We start from the raw sequence: 19,277 nt of genomic DNA, 5'->3' as shown, positions 1-19,277 counted from the left end.
CTTGCCTGTTCTATGATCTGTTGTCAGGGGTCATCATTTGGTGGCTCTGAGCTGGTACGTCCAAGGGGCTCCACCAGTTTGGTGACATGGCAAGACCACGCCCAGCCAACATGCTCGGCCAAGGAGGGTGAGAGGCCTGTGGGGCAGAGCGGCTCCAGCCAAGCCCAGCCCGGAGTGGTCAGACTGGGACAGCCTCTGAGGCACCAGTCAACTGGCCCTGTCTCCTCTGCTGTGTTTGTTGGACCACGGCCCCCAAAACGGCAGGTTCCTGAGGCAGGGACGGACTGGCTTTGCCACGGTTTCTCAGAACGTCGACTAGGATGTCTCCTGCTTTCTTGGAATTTCGGCTGAGGAACACGGCTGCAGACAGGAAGTGAGGTGTCCCCATCTTCCAAAGAGAGGCACTTATCATTCAGGTCACATCCGTACTTGCTAAGCGACGGCCAAAGCCACTTCAGAGACCCACACCCCGTTCCAAAGAAAACAGCTAGCCGCCATTTTCCAGAAGGTTAGAAACTCAGCACGGGCAGTGAGGATCTCTTTGGAGGGAGTTGTCCTCCTGTAGGGGGCTCTAGGCATCTCCCCCACTGTCCCCACCACCGAAAGCCAAGTGAAAAGCATCTAGAGACACCTTGACAGGGTCTGGGCTGTCCCAAGGGAGACTGACATCTCACCCACCCCGGGGAATATTTACCAGGCCGGTTAGAGACCTGGTTCATGGGAGCAGACCGTACCATACTTCAAGAATCTGGGAGGAAAACGACAAGGATGGTTTTCCCAGGGGCCAAGTGAACACATAGGAGGCAGGCAAGGGGGCGGGTCCCATCTTGAAAGCCTCCCCCTACCCAAGAGTCTTGCCTGCCCGTGGGACCCACAGAGGCCAGGTGGTGGACAGTCAGAGGGAGGAGGGCGGGTTTTATGAGGTCAGCAGGAGGGGTCTCCAAACACCTATTCAGTGGCTGGAAACCCCAACAGGGACTTTTGGCAGCCAGGGGAGAGTCACATGCCGCCTTCTGCCTTCGCCCTGCAACCCCGGGCCCACCCCGCAGACATCAGAAACAGCCGGGCAAGTGGGCAGGAGTGGGGGACGGAGAACGAAGGCACACAGCCCACGGCCACCAGCAGAGCCCCTGGCAAGCCTGGGTCAGCCCTGAGCCGGCAGAGGGGGCTTCCGGAGAGGACCGATTGCAGTCTCTATTTGCACCAGGCTGGGCTTTTAAAGATTTGCAAAAGATGGCTGTTGACTAAAAGCAGAAAATGGACAAAGGGTCTGGTGACTGCTCAAGGCAGGCAGGGGAAGTCGATCGGGCGGGTGTGCAGGGCAATAGTGGGGCAGCAACGAAACCATTGCCCATGACCCCCAACCAGAGGGGCCTAGAGCCTAGAGGAACTTTCTAGCACCTGAAGTTCCACCACCAAATGTGTTGAATGCACATCAGACACCTCCCCTATCGCTGTCCGAAGTCTAACGCTCAAGCTGCTGGGTACCAATTCATTTCTTTTCAAAGGAAGTAGCTTTGTCTATCCAAGCCTCTGTCTCCCCGGGGTGGAGATACTAACACCTCCCAGGGTCCTTACAAGAAGCAAGTAAGATTATGGGGCGCCTGGGTGGCTCAGTCAGTTAAGCGTCAGACTTCAGCTCGGGTCATGATCTCACGGTTCGTGAGTTCTAGCCCCCGTATCGGACTCTGTGCTGACAGCTCGGAGCCTGGAGCCCGCTTCTGATTCTGTGTCTCCCTCTCTCTCTGCCCCTCCCCTGCTTGTGCTCTATCTCTCAAAAATAAATAAATGTAAAAACAACCTTTTTTTTAAAAAAAAAAAAAGAAGCAAGTAAGATCCTTTGTAGGTCCGGCAATAGCAAATCTGATACATTTATTTCATTATTTCAGTATAATTCCTAAACCATGTGTGAGGTGAAACAGGTAGGAAATATACGGCAGTTTGCTACCGGTGGAAGTAAATCATAAAGTTCTTTGAAGATGTAATTTGGTAAAAATAACGCCAATGTGGGTTCATTTCAGGCTCAACCCTTCTCTGCAGGCTGGGGCATATATTTTGATTGGGGGTGGGGGGGTGGGGAGAGATAACATTGAGGATCCTGGGTTGCAACCTACCTAAATTAGCAACACCCCTTCTTGCTTTTCTTGTTGCAGCCCCTCCTTGATGATAGAGACATTATTTAAAACGTTCATTAGAACTGCAGGGAGGGTCCTGACTTTTCCTCCTTTTGGGGGTTAAAAGAAAAATGGAATTTATCTCTAAAGCTGGCTGGCTCTTATCCCTGACCCCTCGCCCATAATTCGTGAGGCCCTGGAGGAAGAATCTTTGAGCCGGAGCACCGTATTTCTTTCTGAATTCTTATGTTAACTTTCCGTGAAAGTTCTAGTTACATAAAGTTAGGTTTTTAAAACATATTCTATACTATACACAGATCAAAGCAGCATGAAAGAATCAAGAATGGAAAGCCCTTGGGGCATAATGGTCTCGAGAGAGGAGAAAATGAAGGAATGCAACCTGGTCTACAGTTTCTGGGGGGCCCCTGAGGCGCTCAGTCTGGATCAAAAGACGTTGCCGGCGCCCAGAGTTGATCCGCGGTCTCGCTGCGACACCTGCTGGCCGCCGCGCCCGCCCCCTTGAGACGACAGCGCGCAGCAGCGCCACCTGGCGGGAGCGCCCGGCCGACGCTGGGAGGCGCTGGGGAACCCCCAGGGGCCTGTCCCCCGAGGTCGCCCCGAGGTTTGGTTACCTGCTCCTCCATCCGGAGCTCTGCGCTGCCTGGTGGGGCCCAGCAGGGCTCTGGGTGAACACTCCTGTAATGCTTTGAAAATGAGGGCCAGTATTTTCTGCGTTTTACAAACAGGGACAGGGGGTCTTGGGGGGGGGGGGGGGTAACCAAGGTCACAGCCACCAGGCAGGCTGGTTCGCCGCTGAAGAAGAAGCGTGGCCTGGGATCAGAGAGGTTAACACCGTCAGGTGCTTGTTACCACCATGACCTAGGTCAGGTACCTTCACACTGCCATTTACGAGCCGTGTGACCCTGGGCAGGTTGCTGACTTCTCTGTGCCTCGGTTTCCTCAATGCAAAAGGAGCACGGACTAGACTAGGCTCAGGGCCACTCAAAGCCAGCATCTCTGGGTGTGTGTTAGAAATCTCGGGCTCTGCCCCCGACCCACTGAATCCAGGGCTTCTGGGAGGTGGAACCCATCAATCTGTGCCTTTATAAGCCTGCCGTGTGACTGGTGCATGCTTAAGGTTGAAGACCTCTGACTCTCAGGATGGCTGATGTCTGGCCTGGGATAGCTGCTCAATAAATGATTACTCTAATTCTCAAACTTCGGAGAGCTCCTACAGCGATTTCTCTTCCCTTCATTTTTTTTTTTTTTTTTGGTATGTTTTTAATTACAAATGTAACATGTGCCGTTAAACACAGAATTACCTCATGACCCAGCGGTTCCCCTTTTAGGTGTATACGCAAAAGAATTAAAAACAGATCCTCAAAAACCCTTATACACTCATGTTTACAGCAGCAGTAACATCCACGAGAGTCAAAGCTGGAAGCCACCCAGATGCCCATCAACTAATGAAGGGACAGCAATCGGGTATTATTCAGCCAGAGATAGGAACAAAGTATTGACACATGCTATGATGTGGATGAACCCCAGAAACATCAGGCTAAAAAGCCAGATACGTATTGACTAGACTTTTAAAAATTTTTTAATGTTTGTTTTTGAGAGAGACAGAGGGAGCCCGAGCAGGGCAGGGACAGAGCGAGAGGTAACGGAATCCGAAGCAGGCTCCTGGCTCTGAGCTGTCAGCACAGAGCCCTCCTTGGGGCTTGAACTCACGAACCTTGAGTTCATGACCTGAGCCGAAGTCGGACGCTTTACTGACTGAGCCACCCAGGCGCCCCATATCGACTCGATTTATATGAAATATCCAGAATGGGCAAATCCAGAGAGACTGGAAATAAATTGGTGATTGTTCAGGGCTAGAGGGAATGGGGAGATGGGGGAAAGACTGTTCGTGTGAATGGGTCCTGTGTTCCTTTTTAGGGTGATGGAACGTCCTAGAACTAGATAATGCTGATGGCTGCACCCCACTGCAAACGTGCAAAACATCATTAAAGACAAATTGTACATCATGTGTATTTCACCATAATAAAAAAAAAAAAAAGGAGAAACACTGGCTGTAGCAATTTCGAGATGTAAAAAGCAACCTCGCTGCCCTGAAGTAGGCAATCGTAGGAGCTAGAAGATCTTTGACATCATTATTTTTGCTCAAGTAAACGTATATGCACATTTATTGGAGGTGCCTCCTTTTTAAAATTGTAACTCAATGATCTCATGCACGTCTCCCAGGCAACCTGCTGTTTTTCACTTACTGACACATCACACTCCTCCCGGCCGTGCCTTGGCCCGTCCACACAAATCATTTCTTAACTGCTGCACAGCGTGTCACTGTCACCCTCACTGGTGGGCATTTGGAGCGTCTCTGGCACTCGCCACCGTGAAGGCCCTCGCGAACATTCGCACACCCGTCTCATTACGTTCTGGGGCTCCGTCTCTGCAGAGTGGAGGCGCGAAAGTAGGGTAGCGGGGCTGAGTCGTGGGCGTTGAGAGCACCTGTTGTGGGATCGTCATGCTGCAGGGTCACCGGAACCGAACGGCTCCCCGGTGCAGGGGAAGAGAAGCCACTTCCCAGGTTCCCCACCCCAACCCCCCGTCCCGGCCACCTGCGCGTGCACGCACAAGCCCGCGCCCGTCACGGCGCCAGACGTGGTCGGTATTTCTCGTCTTCCCAATTGCACGCGGCCGGGCCCAACCGCAGGGTAGCAGGTGACTCCCGACTGAGACATGGATGTGATCTGAGAACTGGCGTGGTGGGCCTCGTTACGTGGCCCAGGTTTTGGAACCTGTCGGGCAGGGGTCCACCGATCCTTCGAGGATGTGAGGGGGGCTGTCACTCCCCGCACCCCCCGCTCAGAGCACGCGTGTGCGCGGACACGCACGTTCGCAGACAACCGCGGGGCTTGGGGCAGAAAAGCCCGTCTGCGCGCCCCCGTCACCGAGCCCTGCTCTTGAGTTTCCAGTGCGGCGCAGGATCTGTAGCATCTCTGACATTTCCAGGGAACACAAACACCAGCGTTTTTCTAAATGTTAATGGGTTTCTGTGCCCTCTGCTGGATGCTTGCGTCGTCAGGGCGGCCCTGCGGAGGCCGAGCTGAGCGGCTGGAATTTTCCTCTCATCTCAGAGCCCTTTTTTTTTTTTTTTGCCTCTCTCTCTCTCTCTCTCTCTCCTGCGGAACTGGCCCCGCAGTTTTCAATTCAGAACGACTTTCTAGAAGTTGCTGAGGAAGCCCTGTACTTAATACCAAAATCAGCAAGTTTCAGGGCAATTATAATCTCCCACTTTGGGAATTATTAGTTCTGGATGGAGACTCTTACTGTATCAGGTTTGCGGAAAATTTATGAGGCTATCTGGAAACCGGGAGCGTATTGATTCCCGGTGAGTAAACATTTTAAGCAAATTAAGTGCTGGTGGTAATAATAATACTAATTGCCACTATTTTTCAAGTGTCTGCTCTGTGCCAGGCATTTAATCCCTCCAGTGATGACAGGGGCAGATTTTATTACCCAAATGTTACCGACGAAGACGCTGAGGCTCGGAGAGGGGCAACTGCTTGGCCCTGGGACACGCAGCCAGTGGCGGGGGAAAGTTCTAGACCGGACCCGCCAGGCTGTGAGCCCAGCCGGCCACACGGACAAGGCTCTGGGCCCTGAGCGCACGGCTCACATCGGTCCCCTCATCTGAAAAACACGGCCAGGTTAGGATGGAGACAGTAGGGGCCTGTGACGGACAAAGAAAGCGGAGGCCTTTGGGAGGTGACAGTTTGCACCGAGGTCACACAGTAGTTAGGAGCGGAGAGAGGAATAGAATCCCGACTCACAAATATCCTGAAGACAAGCCCATGGCTTTCAATTCTAGCAAAATCTTCTTGCCTGCAGAAGCCTGCCCTTTGTGTGCATTTTTAAAGGGGAGATGAGTGGGGCGCCTGGGTGGCTCAGTCGGTTGAGCATCTGACTTCGGCTCAGGTCATGATCTCGTGGTTCGTGAGTTCGAGCCCCGTGTGGGGCTCTGTGCTGACAGCTCGGAGCCTGGAACCTTCTTCAGATTCTGTGTCTCCCTCTCTTTCCCTGTCCCTCCCTGCTCATGCTCTGTCTCTGTCTCTCTCTCTCTCTCAAAAATAAGTAAACATTGAAAAATTTTTTTAAAAAGTCATTTGGGGCACCTGGGTGGCTCACTCAGTTGAGCATCTGACTTTAGCTCAGGTCACGATCTCGCAGTTAGTGAGTTCGAGCCCCACGTCGGGCTTTGTGCTGACAGCTCGGAACCTGGAACCTGCTTCGGATTCTGTGTCCCCCTCTCTCTCTGTTTCCCCACCCCTACTCATGCTCTCTCTTTCTCTCTCTCTCTCTGAAATAAACAAACATAAAAAGGGGGGATTAGCAAGGCTCAGAAAGGAGTCAAAAGCTCACTAACACCAAACAACTTTCTCCTTGTTGGAATCAGGACTCGGAGTAATTTGCACAGGGAATCACGTTTTCAGCCTGTGTCTCAGTGTCGCTCAATGCAGTGTCAGGGCCATCGAGAAAGTCCCCCACGTTGCCACCAGGGGGAATGTCCTTCCGCCTTTCCGGGGAGCTCTGGTTGCTGAATACTCCTCAGGCGAGGAGGCATCCAGGGCTGAGATGCATGGAAGATTCAATGGCAAGGGAGACACCCAGGCAGTGGCCGATCAAGGCGCCCACATCCGGGTTCTGGAGGATGCTGGAGACCAGGCCATTAGAGCAGATGTAGAGTAAAGTTCAGCACCTCTGTTCAGCTGCTTCTGAGACAACGGGAGCACAGCAGGGTGAACCAGAGGCTGGATGGCTAGGAGGCTGGGTCATCCCGGCCAGGCCTGGGCAGGATGTTCGAGTTATCCTCTGAGCCCCCATGGTGTGTGGGATCTCTTTCTGGGTTGTACTGCATTGACTTCCAGAAAAGATTTGAGGCAATTTACAAGTAAACGTGTGTCCAAGAAAGGGCAATTCATTATCACTCGTTCAGGGCAGGGGAGAAGGTAGGAGGAGGGGTATTTGCTCCCGCTAAGCATCCTGGCAGGCGAGGAGACTGGAAACGTAGGGCTGGCCCCGCTGGCATTTTCTGCTTCTAATGAGTCGTGCATTTCTCCAGAGGGCTCCCCAGCCTAGACTGGTTTCCAGGCTGACGCGAGGGAGAATGACAAGGGGGGTGTAACTGGATATTATACCCACAAGACTAACCAGAGCTCCTTTCCAAGAGGTCCCCATCCTTCGACACTCAAGGGAGGTCCACCTGGGCGATCACAGACCACAGTTCCTTCACCGCTGAGGACCATCCCCCGGTCCCCTGGGCCAAAGAGGATTTCAGGGTCCCACAAAAACGCTTGAAATCTACCCCACAAAACAATTTTTTTCTGTTAGTTCCTAAGTATGACCAAAAAAAAAAAAAGAAATCAAAGGCTTAATGAAATACCTACAAAATATAACACAATTGTGACCAATCTCTTCTATGGCCATGAACATATTTTATTCAATGGGTGATACAGGCTTGTTTGGATATAAGAAGCCGTACGCTAAGAATGTCTAAGGGGCGCCTGGGTGGCTCAGTCGGTTGACCATCCATCCGACTTTGGCTCGGGTCATGTTCAATCCCCACGTCGGGCTCCGTGTTGCCAGCTCGGAGCCTGGAGCCTGCTTCGGATTCTGTGTCTCCCTCTCTCTCTGCCCCTCTCCTGCTCCCTCTCTCTCTCTCTCCCTCTCCCAAAAATAAATAAACATTAAAAGACTTTTTTTAAAGATTGCCTAAAATGAAGGCCCCTGGGACATGTGGGAGCGCACAGATGACCCCCGCCACAGACGGAGCAGAACGTTAACCACGGAGTTTGGAACTTGCCCCTTTTCTGGCCACGTGTTTAGTTGAATTGGGGGCATACGAAGATACAGGGCCTGCCTCCAAAGTTTTGGGGACAAGTGTCGGGCAGTTGGCTCTGCTACCAACAAAGACAGCAAAACAAAGCCTCTGGCAAACACATCGCTTTGAGTAATGCCACTTGTTACGTTAAAAGGGTCCCCAAGTCGCCCCGCCAACACCTCATTAGCTAAATGAATTGACCCATTGGATGGGGTTATTTAATATCTGTCTACTGGCTTTGGAGAACGTCTGCCAGAAACAAGATCTCAGTTTTGACATAGTTGATGCTGAGCTGTATTTTTTTTTTTTTTTTTCTGACGATTATTTGTCAAACAGATTGCTGAGCCGGGTGCAGCCACGTCTCCTGAGTGGAAAGCCACATCGTCAACACAGATCTTCCTTGTTATGACAGCGGGAAATGCAGCCAATTAATTTAAAAGCCGAATCCGGTTATCGGGGTGCGCGGCGGAAAGAAGGGCAGCCGGGATACGGGGCCGTTTTCCATCACTTTACAAACAGAACTTCCACGGCCGTCCGGCCTGTGGCTTCTGAGCCCTGCGTGTTCCAGGAGCCATTGGTGGCTTCTGCCGTTTTCCTCAGTGAAACGAAGTTTGGCGACGGGAGGCGGTTCCACAGGCGTGCCTCAAATCTGCTAATCCTTCTGTACCACGCCACCATTTTTAAAAAATTCAGGCCAGTCCTTCAAGATCGGGACTTACCTGGGGCACCTGGGGGGCTCGGTCAGTTAAGCATCCCACTGCAGCTCAGGTCATGATCTTGGCAGTGGGTGAGTTCGAGCCCCCATGTGGGGCCCTGTGCTGACAGCTCGGAGCCTGGAGCCCGCTTCGGATTCTGTGTCTCCCTCTCCCTCGGCCCCTCCCCAGTTCACGCTCTGTCTCTCAAAAATAAATAAACGTTAATTTTTTTTTTTTTTTAAATCGGGACTTATCGTATCAAAACGCTCTGGAAAGATCAAGCAGCCTTTGGCTCACGTTTCCTCTGGAGCTGAGTCGTGGCGCCCCCTTCAGACAGGGGTGTGAACGTCCGCTCGCCCTGGTCCCCACCTTCCCCTCTTGCTCCTACCCCGGGCTCAGACACGTGGCAGGCTGGGTCCCCTGCAGGTGCACAGCCCTTGCGAGGTACGGAGCCTGGAACTAAGCGTAGGAAGGTTGGTGGTGCTTTCGCGGTTCTAGCAGGGAAAGGAGAGCGGACCACCGGGGGCGGGACAAAGGGAAAGAAGGTGCCAGCTCGGAGTCTCTCCTCCACGAGCTCATCAGCATCCTTTACGCTGTCTCCTCCAAATCCAGTGGCGACACATCGCCTTCAGCAAGACTGGTAAGGCACCCCGTGGAGGACGTGTCTGGAGAACCAAGCTCTCTCTGCTCTTGGCCCCCCCTCACTTCTCTACCCCTTAAGCAGCAGACCCCTCAGAGGCGGGTCAGGAAAACTTCCGGAACCTCGCTAGCTTGGGCGGCACGTAGCTCCTGGGTTTTACAAGCCGAAATTCACGGCCCGCACGGCCCGCAACCTCGCGACATTCGCTGGCACTGGTTTTCTACGATGGAACAGTGCTATTCTCATTATTGCTATCACTTCTCTTATGCTGACGCATTAGATGGTCTCCAGACGGGAGAGAAGGTAATTGGTGCCCATCACCCCAAGCAGCGTTGTCGGAGGCAATGTACAAATAGCACAAAATTAAAGGCTGGCATCAGAGGCCGCTCAGTCCGTCATGGATTCCAGAACGAGCGCAAACTCACCGACCCCCCCCCCCCCAAAGCCGTGCGCGAACAGGACAGATGATTTAGTACCTGATTCGGAGGAACTGCCATGTTTTCTTGGCTTCCTGCTCACCGAGGGCCACAGTGGACTTGAACTCCGAACAGTGACCCAAGTCAGCTTTGACGCGCACACGTGGCCCGTGGGAGCTAAATTGGGCCCTTCTTGGAGCCAAACCCACCCTTCACCCTGTGAGAAACCTGGTGCGCGAGCAGTTTCTTCGGGTCCGTCGTCCCTGACTTTGTCATCCAGTAGAAAAGGAACATGCGCCTCTCGCTGTGTCTGCGGTTCATGCGCCGGGCGATGGACATGGGGGTCTCCCCCCTGGCATCCTTGTCGGTGACTGAGGCCCCGTAGTTGAGCAACAGGTTTATACAGTCCAAACGGCCCATGGCCCCGGCCGCGTGCAGGGCGGTCCTGCCCATGGGGGTTCTTTGGAGACAGTCGGCTCCTGTAAAATAAGACAGCTGGCTGAGGGAGGGTCACCCTCCCGGCCGCGAGCCTCCCCTTCGGAGTCACGTTCGAGAGGAGAAGCGCGGGAGGGGCGAGGCCTCGGAAAGAAAGCTCGGGAGAATCCGAACTGTCCCCGACCCCAGCAGCGAGTGTGAGAGGGGAGGCGTCGCTTCACTGGCCCCAGAACCCGGCACCGCCTTGCCTCCAGTCTGCCCAGAGCACACACTTGCTCCAACCCCGTTTCTGACGTCCGCTACCCTTGTGGTGATTTTCTAGGCTGTCAGTGCTCTGTCTCACCTCTACCTCCCCCTATCACTCCAGCATTACCCCCACCCACCCATGCTCTGTGCCCACTCCCTCCATGCTCCAATTATACCAGGCTTCTATCTTCATCGCTTAAATACACCCTGCTCCCTCATCCTGCCCCAGGCCTTTTGCATATGCTGTCTCCTTTGCTAAAAACCCTGTCACCTTTTTCCGCGCCCCCCTCCCCTCCCCGGGCTCTCTTGCTATCCTTCATTTATTTCCTCAGGAAACCCTTCCTGAGCCCCTCTTCCCGTGTATCCCCTCCACCCCCATACGCTCAGTAGACACACTGTATCTTCAGAACATGCCATGCACGATTGACCATGGAATTAATTATTTGTAATAATTTGCTGACTTCCCTTCACAAACTGCATGGAGGCAGAAAACACACTTGTTTTGATCACCGCTGTTTTCATCCCCAGCACGTAGCGCGATGCCTGGAGAAGACAGGCACTCGGGAAATGACAGACGATGGGCACCCTGACTCAGGGACAGATTTCACTTCGATTGAATTCCTCACTGCCTCCCGCAGATGGATGGGCTAATGACAGGTGTCCAATATGGACTTGTTGAATTGAATCAAATTCTGGGTAACAAATATCATGACACAGAAAACAAGGCGATTCAATTACATGCAGCTGACATTTCTGTAGCCAGTTTTTATGAGCTATGGCTGGTCGGCGAGGTAAAGTTTTAAATAGGTTCTCCTAACGCCCAGCCTCGGCCACAGCACGGCTTTTTTGCAGCGGCTGTCTGCAAAGCCCAGAAAACTTTGCAGAGCTGGCTGTAATGTTTTAACCGGTGCTTGCGAATACATCACAGTTCCATCAGAGTGAAAAAGACTTTTTATGAGCTTAACGGACTGCTGGGCTGCGAACAGCCAAGGAGGAGGCCGCTCAGGAAAACCACCACCCACCAGACAGACACAAGAGCCATTCCGCCCAGGCCGCGGGGATACTCCCGCCCTGCTTGCTGGAAGCCGGGGGCGCAGAGAGGCTGGGGTCAAGGCCGCGGGCAGGAAAGAAAGGGTTCTGACTTGAGGGCAGGCTGATATGGGAGACCCTGGGATGAGGCTCCCTTCTGAGCCTCAAACCACTGACCAAATGGCATGTCACGTTCTTCCTTTTCCCCAGGAAGCCGGCGGCCTGGGCCGTCTGCAACTATTGTCTATTGTTCTTGGATGGTCGACACCTCGATCGGTCCGCGGGCCTCTTTGCCCAAAAATATGCTACGTCCAGGGAAGAGAAAGTTTACCGTGGCAGGACTATACACAGAAGCCTTTAATCGAGAGACAATGCAGACTAAGGCTTCTATGTCTTTCTTTCTTCCTTTTTTCTTTTTTTTAAGTTTCTTTATTTATTTTGAGGGAGAGAGAGAATGAGCAGGAGAGGGGCCGAGAGCCAGGGGGAGACAGAGAATCCCAAGCAGGCTCTGCACCACCAGCACAGAGCCCGACGTGGGGCTCGAACCCACGAGCCACGAGATCATGGCTCACAGTCATGAGTCTCGACCGCAGTCAGACGCTCGACCGACCGAGCCCCCCCCGGTTGCCCCGAAGGTTTCTATTTCTATGGACAGAGAGAGAAGGAGCAACTTGCCCTCTGGGTGGGGGTGGGGGGCAGAAATGAAAACGGGGTTTGGGGTAAGTGTCTTCTGAGCGAAATAAATCCAAAGCCTCGGAGAAAGGAGACTGGCCAGGGACCGGTGCCAGCTTGGGGCTGGGTGCCTCAGACCGTTGCTGACACCCAAGTTCAGGTGGGGCAGAAACAGCACAGACAGTTTGGGGACATCTCCGGCAGCGTGTCTGCTTTGGACGTAACAGGCCGGGAAGCCCTCGCGGCTGCTCCTGTGAATTCGTGTCCTGAAAGCTGCATCTCTCGCAACAGAAAGACTCTTCTGGAGTCCTGGCCAAGAGGGGGGGGGCACAGCCTTTAGTAGGCAGGTCCTAAGACGCCTCAGACAGACGGCGAGTGGTCCACCGGGACCGTGAGGGGTGGTGGACACAACTTGAATCCAGGATGCCATTGCCAGAGGGGCCAGAAAGCCAAGCCACTCGGTCCCCCTACCTGCACAAGACCCCAGCTCGCGGACACACTCAGCTGTCTCTCGGAATTACCGTGCTCTAGAAGGTGCTGCACAGCATCTGGGTGACCTCTGTGGGAGGTAATGTACAAGGCCACGAACGCCCTCTGACATATCCATTCCTTCCTCCGCTCGCCTCCAAGATGCTTTGAATTTGCAGTTTGGTAGACGGAGTCCTCATCGACAGCGAGACAAGACAGCTGGGCAACAGAACGGGGTTCCACACAGTGAGGCAGAGTTACTTCAAAAGGGCACAACCTGCCTGGTGGGGGCCGGGACCCTCCCCAGGGGGAGGTTTGCTCCAGTGGCAAGTTGAGGCTTGTGGTGGACACAGAGGGGGGCAAACCCTAACTAAGAGGCCGGGACACCCCCCGGGGGAGGACATTGTTGACCACGCCATGCATATCCAGGAAATACGCATTTACCATCAGGCACCTCGGGAGGCAGGAAATTCTTCCTGTCGGTGTTTTGAAGAGAAAATAACTTTTCTGGGTGTCCAGAGGAAGGTGGCTGTGGCCATTAAGGAAGACACCAGCCACCACGAAGTGGCCTCCCCAGAGGGGAGTGCACTTCTCTGGAGACTTGATGAATTCTGGCCTTCTGATCTATTTTCGGGCCCATTGTCTCTGCTGACTTTTGGAACGCTCTGAACTCCACTCGCGGGTGAAAAATAGCCCCATAATATAATCATCTCATGCTGAACTAAGGCTCTGAGCACGAGAGGAAGGCTGTGGGCCCCGACAGAGAGGAACTCTGTCCTACATCTGGGGCATCCGGCGTGGGAGCGGCCGTGGGGGGAAAGCAGAACCCGAAAGTGTGGGAGACAGGAGGGAATCCCGGGGTTCAGGGCAAGAGCCAGAAAACCCAGGCAGGGCCCAGGCCTCGGTGGCAGAGGGGAGGCAGGGGAAGGCCAGGAGCAGGAGGAGACCCGGGAAGGACCCGGGAGGGGAGCCCCTCCTTCTAAGGCTGCTGCACACAGGTGGGGGGAGGGGGTTCCAGTCAGCCCTGGCCCCACCTCCCCGGAGACCACCCACCCTTCCCAGATCTAATTCCCAGCAACCCTCCTGCAGCCCACCTTCCTCAACCCCTTCCCCGCACACTCCCGGCCTTGCATCCAAACCTGCCTTCTAGAAGGAACATACACTTGCCCGCCCCTGTCCCCCCAGCCTCCCGTCTTCACTGTTGGGCAGACCGTCGGGTTCCCTCCTCCCTCCTCCCCACTGCCCACCCAGAGCCCAGCCGAGAGCTACGAGCTACGCACAAGGCCTGGCAAAGACCAGGCACCTGCTGTGTATCGAGTAGTGTTGCCTTAGGGGAGGGGCAGACCCGCATTAGGACTTTCTTTGGACTACGCGTTCCCAGCTATGGGGAGCTCTTCGCTCACTGTTCAATCAGGTTTTCAACTTTACAAAATATACATACGGATAGAAAATGCACTGCCCTGTCTCCTTTGTGGGGTGGCGTGGGGCACGAGTGGGTTACAGGTGAACACCGTGAAATAGCAAACCCGAGAGTGACTGGAACCACGCAGTGTAGGATTTGATCATTAGGAGCCCACGATTCCCACGCCACCCTCCCCCACACACATCCACAGTTTACGGTTGCTTCATGAAGTATAATATCCATTTAGAGAAGCGTGAAAACACCTTACTAAGATCCCCTTCCACAGCCGCCAAAATCAGTTCTGTCCATCCATCATAATGCCAGATACATAATGAAATAATTCCACCAGGAACAACATCATGGAACTTCAGTGTGGTATCATCCATCAAAACTCCTACAGGGAATAATTTTTTCTTTAAAAAAAAAAAATTGGGTGTTAAAGATAAACAATTACATTGGTTAACTTAAGAGATTATCTGACCTTGGGCATCACAAAGATAATTTTAAAACCTTGAGCACCAATCTCATTTGATGACTCCACATGAGTCTGTTTGTGGTCGTTAATGCTTTTTAGAAAATTAATTTGGCTCAGCTCAAACAGAAGCGAAACCACCCCCCAAAATGGCAACAATTTATAAAATCCTGTAATTATAACTTGTTCTGTTGGGGGAAAAAAAAAATACATGAGCCGGTAAAGTCATTTTATGAGGCAAACTCTAGAAATAGAACTACCTGACAGTAAACAGTACAATGTATGTGCGTCAGTCATACATTAAAGTCAAATACTAACTCTGGTTGGTGTTGTTAACAGTTGGCTAAAGATGTAACAATGACAGAACTCGGTTGCGTCTCTACAGCAGGGTTTCTCAATCTTGATGCTACTGACATGTCAGACTGGATCATTCTCTGTTGTGGGGGTCACCCGGGGCATCGCCAGGTGTTAGCAGCATCCCTGGCCTCTACCCACCAGAGGCCAATAACCTGCTCACCTAGTTGTGACCATCAAAAACGTCTCCCGGTGTTGCCAAAACGACCCCTGGGGGACAACTCGCCCCAGCTGAGCATTTATGGTAAGGGAAGAATTGTAATGTTGACGTTCACCGTGATTTGGCCTTGAGACGTTACAACTCCTTTGTGTTATCACCCAGAGCAGCCCTCCACGCACAGAAAAGAATGGGGTGAGCGGATCGACTCACACTTCATAAATGCAGACTCTTTGGGAAAGAATGTCAGGGCTATAGAGGACTCTAGAACATTTTCAGCAACGTTACCTTCAGCCTACCTTTTTAAATACACACTTCCTTACGTGGCCACCTATAATCTTGCTTAGGGGTCGCATAATTTCTTTTCTCCGCGAGCAACCCCACAAGCGCAAAGTCTCAACTCTGCCAGGCTGGATTTACCATTTATTCCGAGTGGAATTAATGAGTTTTGGGGATTCGCGACTGAGTGATTACTAAGCGCCTTGTACCGAGCGCCTACGTTCTTTAACCCTCGTGACAAGCTAAGTTTGTCATCTCTGAGTGTCGGTGAGCCCACGGAGGCTCCCATGGCTAGGAAAGAGTAGAGCCAGGGCTCCGAACAGACCTGCCTTCCCTCCAGTGCCACGAGCTCGTCCCTCAAGGCTCCGCTGCCCGCCCCCCCCTTTGGTGACGAGAAACTTCAGACGGTGGATGTAAACAGGAGTAGCGATTAGCAAATTTGTTAATTAGGGTCCTGTCTGTGGTTCTCGCACAGAGGATAATCAGTCATCAGTCTTCAGCAAGACAACTTGACTTCCTAACAACTTTGAAAAAATTGAATCAAGCTGTGTTTCCCCAAGAAAGAGTGCAATTCACACATGCCGAACAGCTCGGCCATTCTCTGTTTACAGGCAGCAACTGCCTTCGGCTTAGACAAAGACTAATTATCACCAGCTAAATAAATTATTAGAGTTGACAACAGACGTGTAAGGTCGACCCTCATCCATGAATTTGCTCACCCCTTTTAGATTTGTGTCCCTCAAGGTTTTCACACACACGTGATCTCATGTAATCCTCCCTGGCAACCTTGCGGTGGGGAGAGAGGCATCGGCGGATCATTTATAGGCAGAAACCCAAATTTCTTTTATCAACGTAGTGACACCTTCTTCCCGTCTTGTTTGCTATCAACAGTAAGGACTGCAGCCGAGAGAGAGGTCAAGCTTGCAGTGGTTGCTAAGTGCTTGCTGACTGGTAGGATTGTGACATCAGTGCTAAGTCACTCGGTCTCTTTCACTGCCTCTTGGCTTTCTCGGATTTATTGCTCAGCATAGCTCATCAGTGAAAATGAATTAACAGAACGGGTGCCAGACATTTACTGTCCCTCAGCCGCTCACCTCCTCATTAACGTGTTAAATACACTCTGGGTTCGAGATCTACTTCTCTCCAAATAAAGCCTCCGCCAGGCCCCCAGAGCATCTCCCAAACACTCCGATAGCAAAATAAATACGTCGCGAAAGATGCTTCACCTATTTCAAAGAGAGCGGAAGGAAGGTATTTTTGGCCTTCAGTGTGCATTTTGAGTTTCCCGAGTCCTCTCTGCCCAGAGCGGGATACGGCCCGAAGGATTGGAGAGCTAAGAGGCTCCGTGTTCCACATCAGGAAACTGAGCCCCGGAAGGGCAGCGTCTGGGGGAGGGGAGACTGTGGAGACAGGCTGCGCTCAGATCTCTGTCTCCATCGCTCCTGGCCCCTGCAGGGGTGCTGCAGTATGTCTGCATTACGGGCTCCTCACGTTCTCTGTGCAGCAGCCCAGAGAGTTTTTTATATCTCCGTTTCCTTGAAGTCTTTTTGCACTGATTTCAACTGGGTGGGGAGATGATGGAGCCCAGGGGCCCTGATCCTGTCCTGTTCTCGTATCCTAAACATTGTAGATACCGGGACGGGGACAGCCAGGTCCTCAGGCTGAGGGAAGGAGATCGATGGAGGGAGAGACTGGGCTCCGAGTCCTTACCCCACATGGGATCTGTCTGGATAGGGGGCCTTGGGGTCCTGATCTAGCCACAGTGAGCGTTGGGTGCTGGGTTCTGATTCCGATGGGGCTAGTTTTGAGCTCCTGATGTGGACAAGGAAGGACACACCTTGAGATTCGGGGCTCTGGTACGAACTGAGTTAGTGCCAGTATTTGGGGTTCAAACGTGGCTAGAGTTTGTTTTGAGGTTTGGGGTCCTGACGAGGGCAGTGTTTGCTCTGGATTTGGGGATTCTGATGAAGGCAATGTTTGCTTTCTGTTTGGGGGTCCTGGTGTGGGAAGGGTCTATTCTGGGATGTGGAGTCCTTGTGTGGGCAAGACTTGTTTGGGGATTTGGGGTTCTAACAGAGCCCTGCGTACTGTAGCAACGCAGGGTAAGGAATCGGACAGGTCAGCCCTGGGCTTTGGGGGTCTTGAAGGCGACAGGCTCTGCTCTGCGATTTGGGGTCCCGAGATGGTCAAGGTTTGGCCTAGAACTTGGGGTTCTGGTATTGGTAAGGTTGCCTGAGGGATTTGGGGTTTCAAATACAAACACAGCTTGCTTCGAGTCTTGGGGTCCTCACGTAGGCAAGGCTTGCTTGGAACTTCGGCTTCCTTACATGGATATAGTTGGCTTAAACATGGTTTCCTTGAGACTTGGGTTTCAGATATGGGTATGTTTGAGTTTTGGGGTCCTATTGTGGGCAGAGTTTGCCCCATGCTTTGGAGCCCTTAGGAGGACATTTTGCTTAGGATTGGTGTTCTGGTGTCGTCACGGTGAGCTTGGGAACTAGCTCCCAGATGTGGGAAGAGCTCATTTTGGGTTCTGGCATCCTCACACAGAGATGGCTGATGGATCGGGGTTCAAAGGCACAAGCAGTTAGAGACTGGGGGCTCAGGATTGGGCTTGTCCACTCTGAGCTTTGGGGTCATGATCTGAGAAGAATCTGCTTTGGGACTTAGGGTTCTGTTGTAAGCAGGGGTAGCTTGGGGAATTTTATTTGGGGTTCAAACTTGGGCATGGTTTGCATAGAGGTATGGGGTCCTGAGGTGGGCAGTTCGTCTCAGGCATTAGTATCCTTCAGCGGACATGGTTGCTAGAGGATTCAGGGTTTTGAGGGTCACAGGGTTAGCCTGGGGATCTGGGGTTCAGTCTTGGCCAAGTTTGTTCTTGGTTTGGGGGTCCGGGAGTGGGCAGCATTTGTTCTGTGCTCAACGGCTGGCTGGAGCGCTGAGAGGATTTACGAGTCCAACATGGGGACTTGGAAGTTTGCAGTGAGTTTGGGGTCCCGATATGGGAAGGTTTGCCCTGGATTGTGGGGTCCCACTCAGGACAGGCTGTGTTTCAGGCTTCTGGTTTGGTGTGGACGCTGTTGGCTTTGGGATTTGGGCCCCTGATGGAGACACAGCAGCCCGAGGGTCTGAGGCGTCCGGCTGTGGCAGCGCCTGTGTTGAGATTCAGGGGTCCTGACGTGGACAGGTCTGACCAGACAGCTTGCTTCAGGATTGGAGTCCTGACGCGGGCAGGATTTGTGGATTGGGGTCTTGCTGTGTGGACTGGGTCTGCCTTGAGATTTGAGGTCTAATGTGAACCTGGTTTGTCAGGGACTGGGAAGTCCTCGCGGGGGCCTGGGCTGGCTTTTCCATCTGGGGTCTCCTGGCGGGGGGGGGGGGGGGGGGGGGGGGGGGGCGGCCTGTACGGACATCTGGGGGCAGCACGTGGGGCCGCACGCTGGGAAGGGCAGAGGCCACGCACTTGGCGAGGGAAGGGGGCGGGCGGGGGCCACCTTGGTCCAGGTACTGGAGCCGCTGCAGGTCGAGGGGGACGCCGACGACGAGTTCCAGCTCCTCCTTGAGCTCGCGCACGGTCATGTCGCTGTGGCAGTGCGCCACCTGGAACATCTCCCCGGTCTCCTCCAGCAGCACCCGCAGGATGAAGACGTCCGGGGCCTGGTCGAGTGCCAGCGCGGGGCTCCCAAGGGCCGGGGACGGCGCGGGGAGGGGCCCCGGGCCCGCCGAGCCCGCCCCCCGCCCGGCCGGCCGGCCCACGGCGGGGTTGGGGTCCGGGGCGCCCCCCCAGCGGCGCCCCCGCCCGCCCCCACCTCCTCCTTCTTCCCTCCGCCTCTCCGTCCGTCGCAGTCCTCCTTTTTCCCTTTCCCCCGCCGCCCTCGTCCCCCCCCCCTCCTTTCCCACCCCTCCAACCGACTTCGAACCCCCGCGGGGGCCACGCCCCCAGGCCCTGCCCTTCGGGTCAGTTCCTGGGTCCACCGCCAGGACGCGGGCCCCTGGTGTCCACGTCCGGTTAAAGAA

General features: G+C 53.6%; 1 protein-coding gene across 1 annotated transcript in view; it reads right to left on the bottom strand.

Moving 5' to 3' along the window:
- Positions 1–2,548: 2,548 nt before the first annotated feature.
- ANKRD60 (ankyrin repeat domain 60) overlaps positions 2,549–19,277 on the bottom strand; it is a 16,922-nt gene continuing 193 nt past the window's right edge. The window contains exons 2-6 of the mRNA XM_030309092.1: positions 18,755–18,939; positions 14,262–14,392; positions 12,650–12,815; positions 9,956–10,225; positions 2,549–2,775 (exon numbers count right to left, since the gene is read on the bottom strand). Coding sequence (XP_030164952.1) covers positions 2,549–2,775; positions 9,956–10,225; positions 12,650–12,815; positions 14,262–14,392; positions 18,755–18,939 — 979 coding nt within the window. The remainder of the gene's footprint in view (positions 2,776–9,955; positions 10,226–12,649; positions 12,816–14,261; positions 14,393–18,754; positions 18,940–19,277) is intronic.

Source organism: Lynx canadensis, chromosome A3, assembly GCF_007474595.2.
Source record: "Lynx canadensis isolate LIC74 chromosome A3, mLynCan4.pri.v2, whole genome shotgun sequence".
Taxonomy (NCBI): domain Eukaryota; kingdom Metazoa; phylum Chordata; class Mammalia; order Carnivora; family Felidae; genus Lynx; species Lynx canadensis.
The sequence above is the reverse complement of the archived record's forward strand: the minus strand, read 5'-3'. Positions and strand labels throughout refer to the sequence as shown.